At 53.6% G+C, this 7,957-nt stretch overlaps 1 protein-coding gene across 1 annotated transcript; it reads left to right on the top strand.

Moving 5' to 3' along the window:
• The first annotated feature begins 2,898 nt into the window (after positions 1-2,898).
• On the top strand, positions 2,899-7,141 carry LOC131215028 (uncharacterized). Its single transcript, XM_058209404.1, has 3 exons — positions 2,899-2,938; positions 4,380-4,650; positions 4,714-7,141. The coding sequence occupies exons 1-3, from the start codon at positions 2,899-2,901 to the stop codon at positions 7,139-7,141; spliced, it is 2,739 nt and encodes a 912-aa protein (XP_058065387.1).
• Positions 7,142-7,957: the final 816 nt, after the last annotated feature.

The following is a 7,957-nucleotide window of genomic DNA, read 5'->3' on the forward strand; positions in this document are numbered from 1 at the left end:
TCTCAATTTTGTACCATCAACCCACCGAGAGCGAGCTTCAAGTGACACGACGGCCGATGTCGATTTACGGAATAATCAATCAAAATAGAAGGTGTCACACGTGCCAGATACTGTGAAGTGTTTGTATCTTAATGCTGACACAATTGATTCGACACGGAGTCGGAAACAATCGAAATGTATCCCAATTTATGGGTCTGTAGGGGATCAGTTCGAAAGTCATTATTTTGCATCGGATTATATCGGCCTACGGCGTTGTTAGAATGGCTAGATTCACGTCAAATATGCAGCATTTAGGTAATTTTAGGTCTGTTCAAAAATGTTCGCGCTGAACAAGATAATTTTTTGTGATCTTGTTCAGCGCTTCCTTCGATGACGTCTTTATCTCCTAAATCGTATTGTAGCGTCGTCCTTTCATGGCCCTCTTCAGTTTCCGGAACAAGAAAAAGTCGCAGGAGACCAAAAGCCCAATTTTGTTTTCCCAAAAATCAAGACGTTTGTGGTCGATAATCTCGGGCAAATTGCGTATAACTTGCAGGAAATATTCTTTATTGACCGTTCTACCTTCTGGCAACAACTCGTGAATCAAGCCCCGGTAATAGAAGAAAACTGTACCTTGGCGGTCACATGAAGCGTAAATCGGAGCGTAAAAACGTCAGATCATTTACGCTTCGTGTGGCAGGTTTAAAATATAAAACCAAAATTTCAAACGTGTTAACATTCGTGTTTTTGATCCGAGAAAACAGAAATCGAAAAGAAATAAATTGATTTCTGAATATTTTTTTCTGTTTTTTTTATTTTGTTGCTATACGGTTGCTAGCGGTTGCTAACGGGTTTTTGGTGTCCGCTGAGGCATAAACGTTTTGACATAAGCGCCAACAGTTTGGCATTTATCTGAACTGTCAGATCGTTTATTTCCACTTCATGTGGCCGCCCAATAAGCCAAACGGTTCACATTAGAAACAACTTGGCTTTTCGACGTTCACATCTTCTCGGCCTTCTGAGAAAATTTTGAATCACCGATAAGCACTGCTTTGGGTGTTAATAGCTTCACCATAAGCCACAGTCAACATCATAATTCACTAACGCCACAAAAAATCGAATTAAAAAGGCGAAATCGCGGAAATTCAAATGTCACGAAACTTTTTGAACAGACCACGTATAATGTACCGATGGAAGCCGTCGTTTTTGTTGGCAAAAAATTGACACCCATAATGGCAAGTCTTTATCGATGGGTCTAATGGTTCGCCAAGCTGCCAAATGAATTGTAGTGAATAGTCGAACCGTGTCAACACATATTTTTGCGTTCTCATCAATAACTATTACATCAACAAACGGAGCGAAAATAGGATCGCCTGCGAGACCAGCGTTCATCGGCCACCCGTTTGGCGATCGCTGGCGGTTTTATGCTTGCCCCGCCGTGTGATTCATCCAACAGTTGGGGGCCTTTTGGCAACCGCCGTGCCGCCGTGCTCAGCATGGTCGCAAAAGGAACTAATTTTAGTCGCGCGCCTGATCCCACTGACCTGGCTGAATGTTTTGCCACCGCTAATGACTCTCTCTCTCCCTGGTTCTCTCTCTCGGACGAGCGAAAGGGCGTTTGAAATGTAAAATAAGAATCGACATTGTTCTGCGAACACCATATTCGGTCATACACTGATCACGGTTCGGCCATTCTAGAAAAGCTTGCTTCCTGATTGAAGAATAATTTTCCATCAAAGAGGACGCATTATATCGATCGATTTAAGGTTATTTTAATCACCCTCTGGGAAACCCCATGCGGACCCTCGGTGGACCGGTGGAGCTAATTTTATTTTTAATTGAAATGCCCAAACCGGCGAAAATCGAACCGCGGCAGGACCGAGGGAAACATTTTCCCACCATAAACACAACCCGAGACTGGCCCGAGCGAGATCTAAATCAAGTCAAAAACATCGACCACGGCCCGATCGTCGCGGGGAGCCGCAGCAGGAGGAGGTGTCAGCACAACATTGTCGCCGGCACAATATTACACCACCGCTGTGGCACCCCCCCGCGCGTATCATGGGCGGAAAAGTCGATCGCGCGCGCGCCCCCGAACATTTCCTTTTACGGTTGTAGTGTGAGGAAAATCCGTCACCGCTCGGGCCCGGATGAATGAACGGGAGCAGGGTGGAAAACCGAGTCGGGTCAGGAAATGGGTCGGGAAATGCCGAGACAGAGAGAGAGAGAGAGAGAGAGTAACAACCCGTGAATGCTTGCGCAGGACGTGGCGCGCATCCGACGATCGCCACGCAATGCGGGCCCATAAGTTGGCGCTATGCGACCTCTCCGTGGCAAGGACCAAAAAAGCCAAAACATACGCACATCCCGAGACCCGTCGGAGAGAGTGAGAGTGCCAGTGACAGAGAGCCGAGATTGTGGTGCAGGTGTTTGCATTCCCATGCCCGGCGTAGGCTATTATTATTTTGATCCCTTTCCGGCCTATCGCGCCGGACCACCGGCTCGAGCCGGCTTTCGAGGAGATCGGCCCGAGTGAGCCGAGATCCGGCCATGCTCGGACGGCCGGGGGCCTTTCGGGTGGTTCTCGATTTTCGTCTCAATCTAGTCATGTTCTGTCCGGCATCGTCTTGAGACAGTGCTCTGCTCGTCCCCGTACGCTGTCGGTCGCGGATCGGTCCGTGGGTTTCTTACCACTTCGGAGCGTTTTTTTTCCTGTCCCCGGTGGTGATCTTTCCTTATTTGGAGCGAAAGTGCGGTACCGTGGTGCGTGTCCGGGAGAGCTAGTGGATGCGCCGGGAATGCATCTCCAGCTGCGAGTGATAACGAGTTGGGAAGCATTTGAAGTGCGGGTACAACCCAGGATCAGGACTTTGAGTTTCGTGTCAAGTGAATGACGACCCAGTGGCGCACGGCAGCTACATGATCGTGTCCGACATGCTACCAGAACTGCTGTTTTCGGGTAATGCTGCTGCTCTGACCAACTTTATTATTATCTAAATTTAGCCCACTTCGGCTTCGGCGCGGCAAGTGGTTGTGTCGATCGCGAAACTAATGGCCCACCGGGGCGGCGGAGTAGCTGCTTCGAGTAGGGAGTTGTCGAGAGCATAAATTCTCGAAAGCATGAATTGTTGGTCGCGCCGCCGCCGCCGGGGACAAGCTGTGTGTCAAGTGGGTTGTAATTTTCATGAGACGATCATAAAAAGCCGGAGACGAGAAACTCCAAGCAACGAGCACCGGGCAGCTAGACCATTAGAGCTCGCATTTCAGGTGCTCCACATTCTCCGGCCCCCTTCGCCCCGATCATGGCTGGTTCCTTCGCCAACGTAGGATGAAAAATGGACCAACCGTGTACCGTGTACCGTGTAGCGACCACCAACTCACTCTTGGTTGCTCCCGGCACGGGAAAAAAGCTGAATATAGAATTTTCAAAACCGAACTCGACGCGGCACCGGACGCGGCTGGGAGTGTGCTCTGGTCGCGTAAAGTTCGAGTGGCCCAACTCGGAATGTCGGGCTGATATGTGGGCAAGTGTTTGGCTGAGTGTGTGCTGAAGCCGTTTTCAGGACGATCAGCGATACCGGGCGATCCATGAGGATCGTCTAGGTACCACAGCTAGAAGTTATCAGTGTGATGTGCAGAGCTCTTCCGGAGAAAGAGGAGTCAATTAGCAGCTTTCCGGGCTTCTTGTTCTATTTTGCCAATGGGGCGCTCACGGTGGGCAAATCAACACGTGTTCCCCAGCAGCGCACCTCAGTGCGGGTCGAATTCCACCAGAGGTTTTCCCGGTCTTCCCGTCTTCATTCCGGCTGGACGCTGGTGAGAGAGCTGGACTTTCGGTCGCAATACGCGACCACAGCTATTTTGGTCCACGTGAAACACCACCAACTCCGGTCCGCCGGACCTCTCGGACTGCAGCACTCCGGCCGGTCGGCCTGTTGCATCTCCGGGGTGAAGAAAATGAGCTCATTTTCCGGTGAGAGAAATCAAAACGGCTGCGCTGCGCAATCGTACTGTCCGTACTATTTTCGTACTCCAAGAAAACGTGGCGCAAACGTGGTTCGGAGAAACCCGAGTCCGATTCCGGGGTCCAGCGCTAGTCATCGCTGTGCCGGCGGCAACGTTGGGAGTTTAGGTCGGATCGTCGTCTTGCATAATCTCCCGGATGGTTTGTGGATGTAACGATGATTTATTGGCGTTGTATTTTCGTGCGGCGGAAATATGTTTCTTAGTACGGCAACACATAAACTCAAATAACCGTTCCTCCTAACGAGAGGTCTGGCGAATGTATTGATACAGTTGGCCACCGTTTAGAAGCCACAATATTATTGTAAATCGATGTGCTGAGCACTCAAATATTCCAAGACTGTCCTAATTTTCCAATTTTTCTTCTCCCCGTCCAGTTGGCAGTGGTATGCAGGACTTCGGAAAGGATGAGCTAGGCGGTTTGCTCGGAACCGGCGTCGTAGTGAGCAGCGATAAGGACCACGGTGCCAGTCAGCATACCCTGCACTCGGCCGCCAACGGCGGCGTTGGCCTAGTGGTCGGCATCGATGACATAAAGCTGACGTCCATCCCGGATCTGCTGGAGACGAGCGATGGTGGCAAGTTGGAGGAAGTCGATCGTGATCTTTACCCCTGGCACACCGGCCCCAACATCGGAAGTCGATTTCTGTAGGTTCACGTGATTGGGTTCGAAATTTCGTTTGTAACGTCCGTGTCCTTCTCTGCCCACAGGCGCAGCTCAGACGATCCATTGATCTCCGGAGGCACCAACGACAATCCGCACGATAATGAGCTTAGCGTGCCGACGGTCAGCCAGTCCATGTGTCCGTCTCCAACAACGCCACCGCCCGCACCGAAGCACCGCCACTCGAGTGTCCTGCCACCGGAGCTCGCCGAGCCGATACTGTCGCCGCTGGCGACGACCCCACCCAAGAAGACGCCGGACGCCTCAGCGCCATCGCCATCGAAGCCAGCGACGACGTCCAACAGACGCTCCAACACCGGTGCCCCGAGGGCACGGCGAAAGGGGCCGCTCAAGCTGCGGTTTCACCACCAAGCCCTGCCCCAGGAGTACCTCGATCACTATGAGGCCACCCAGAACAATCTGCACAAGAAGGAAGCAGCACACGGTCAAGCAAAGTCGACGACGCGCCAGCCCGACCGCCAATCGGCCAAGGCTCTGATGGAGCGCCAGGCTGTGCTGGAGCGCGAGGAACGGGCCAACGAGTCCGTACGGAGTTGGCTGCAGAAAATACTGGAACTGCAACAGGAGGGAGTCCCGATGGCCCCGCTCAAGGACGAGCCGGGCCAGTCCACGGCACCAACGCCACCAACCAACACCGCCGCCACTGACGGATCGCCCCAGAAGCGGATCGTCAGCTACACCGATCTACCGTACATGGGCGAGATCACGCTGGACAACTGTAAACCGCGGCGTGGCCGGAAACCCAAAAAGGCGGACATTTGCCACCTGATCTACAAGAACTACGGCACCATTCTCCCCGGCACTCCGACGCGAGAGCTGACCCTGGAGAAAGTGGCCAAGGGCTGCTCCAAATCCGTTGCCAGCCTCCTCGAGCGCCGTCTAACGGCGTCCGACGAGAGGGCGAAAGGGCAACCCACCGGGCAGCTGCTGGGTGGAGGTGGTCAGCCCCGACAGAGCCCCAAGCGGGGGCTCCGAAAAGAGGAACCACTCAACCTGTGCGTCCGTGACTCGGGCGGAGACAGCGTTGCGCTCAGCCTGTCGTCCGATCCGGACACGGATCCGGAGGAAGATCCGTTTGCTTCGTCCTGCCCCACACCGATCATCACTCCGTCGGATCTGTGCACCGACCAGGCGCTGGCCACTAATATGAAGCTATCGCTGCCAACGCTTCAGTCGTCGTCGGGCAGCACGACGGAGACACCCTCGACGGCCGACACTCCGCCGGGTTACATGTACTGGTCGTCCGCGAACGCACCGACCCTCTTCGCACATCCCATGGGCATGTACTTCCCGGCGGCAACGACGACGGCGTCGGTGCCGGAGCTAGCCGACGGCTCTCCGGCCTCATCGCCGGCTGTGTCACCGAACGGGCTGAAGGGTGACCACCAACGCCCAGCACAGCCGCTGCTAGTTCCGAAGCACATTTCGCAGCTCATCAAACCCACCAAACCGCAGCCACCGGCCGCCACTGCCCCGACCGGCCAACGGCGGACGTCACCGATCCCGAAGCGGAAGCGATCGGCCATCTTCATCCCGCCCGTACCGGCCGAGAACAGCTCGAACCCGGCGACGGAAGTGAGCATCTGCAAGTTTAAGTTCACCGGCGGCGCCAAACCGTGCCTGCAGGAGAAGAAGATACTGAGCGTCGACTCGGGCGGCAACTTCCGGTACTACTCCGGCACCGGCGACAAGTCGATGCGGGGCTACGAGTTCTTCCCGCGCGAGAGCCTGCAGCAGAGCAGCATCACGGCGACGAGCACGACCGGGGCGTTCCTGAACGCTTCCGGCGAACGGATCGCCTGCGATCTCCCGCCACCCTCGCTGGGCCTCAGCAACGATCTGCTCCAGATACCGGACTTTCCCACTTCGCCGCCCCACCCGTGCTCACCGATCACGCCGGCCGTGACCGGATGTGGCCCGCACCATCATCACACGGCGTCCGAGAGGCGGCGGCGAAAGAGCCGCCGCGCTACGCAGCGCGAGTCGCTCGAGAAGACGTTCAAGGAGAAGGGCTTCCTGATCCAGACGCAACAGATGCAATCGGCCGAAGGTGCGACCTACTGTAAATTCAGACAATTACGCAAATTTACCCGCTATCTCTTCCGAAGCTGGAAAGACTATCTGCCGGGCGATCTGCAGCAACAGTCGGACGTACTGCCAGGCGTGACACTGCCACCACCAACCGGAGGGGGAATGTCCGAGGACTTTGGCTCGCCACCGGAGCGACTCGTCACCGCTTTCGACGAGGCGGCCTCCTCCAGCAGCTTCTCGTCGCCGTCGCACCAGATGATAGTGGACGCGGCGACGGTTGACCAGCACGGCGGCTCTATCAGTTCGACCGTCCGAAGTCGCTTTTCAGCGACCCAACAGCTGCAGCATTCCGAACCCTGCATGACTGACCCGGGCAGCAGTCCTGGGCCATCACCGCCGCCGCCGCCGCGACGAGTCGACTGATCCTTTACCACGTGTCCAGCCGTGTTATCGAGAATAAGTGATTAATTTATGCTGCCAAGCCAAAGATTAGTGTTTAAAAGTGGAACGGAACACGCGTAGCGTTCGTAAGGCCATCTCTTCCTTGCCATCTCTACGTAATCGGTAACAATCTGCAAACAAAAGTGACGCCATAACCAATCGCATTCGAAGTCTAGTCTGTTGCTGCTTTCTTTCTTGCCCGACTGTGCGACCCTTCTCTTAGTCTAACGAGTTGTTTAAGGACCCTTCACTCCTGACAGCGTGCGCCAGATGCATTATCTTGACTCTGTCCCCCTTGTTAATAGTTTCGATTTGCCGTTTCGTTATCGCCATCGGCAGCCATAGGTCAATTCTGTTGTTAATTAGCATTCACTAGCATTTTTGCGGAACGGGAGGCCGGCACGGTGTGATGGGAGTTGCAGTAATTGATAAATAAAACGTTGAATGATAACCAATTAATCAACCAACACGCTGTATGTTTATCTGTGCTGTGGAATCGGCCGGGATGGGACGGGATTATGTAAAAAGAATTGATTGATCCGATCGTTGGGAAATTGATTGAAATTGATCCGATCGTTGGGCTGGTGGCTCCCGGTGCACTTTGGGGAAAAGGGCTGTGTCTAAAACCAACTTTAAAAAGTGAGGATTTTAATTATATTTTCCTAAAATTGATAAGTTATCGATGATGACGAAGTTAGCACAGTTCTGCAATCTTTGAGCTAAGCTAAACCAAAGTTTCGTAAAATCTGTTGTGTTCTTCAACGAAACTTCTTTTTGCTATCTGTACCGTACCATTTA

This window comes from Anopheles bellator, chromosome 1, assembly GCF_943735745.2.
Source record: "Anopheles bellator chromosome 1, idAnoBellAS_SP24_06.2, whole genome shotgun sequence".
Classification (NCBI taxonomy): domain Eukaryota; kingdom Metazoa; phylum Arthropoda; class Insecta; order Diptera; family Culicidae; genus Anopheles; species Anopheles bellator.

What these genes read in the sequence shown, in the direction of transcription:
- LOC131215028 (XM_058209404.1), top strand. Translation starts at nt 2,899, where the DNA reads ATGATCGTGTCCGACATGCTACCAGAACTGCTGTTTTCGG. An exon ending in ACCAGAACTGCTGTTTTCGG is followed by an intron (nt 2,939 to 4,379) that starts GTAATGCTGCTG and finishes CTCCCCGTCCAG; the next exon opens with TTGGCAGTGGTATGCAGGAC. An exon ending in AACATCGGAAGTCGATTTCT is followed by an intron (nt 4,651 to 4,713) that starts GTAGGTTCACGT and finishes CTCTGCCCACAG; the next exon opens with GCGCAGCTCAGACGATCCAT.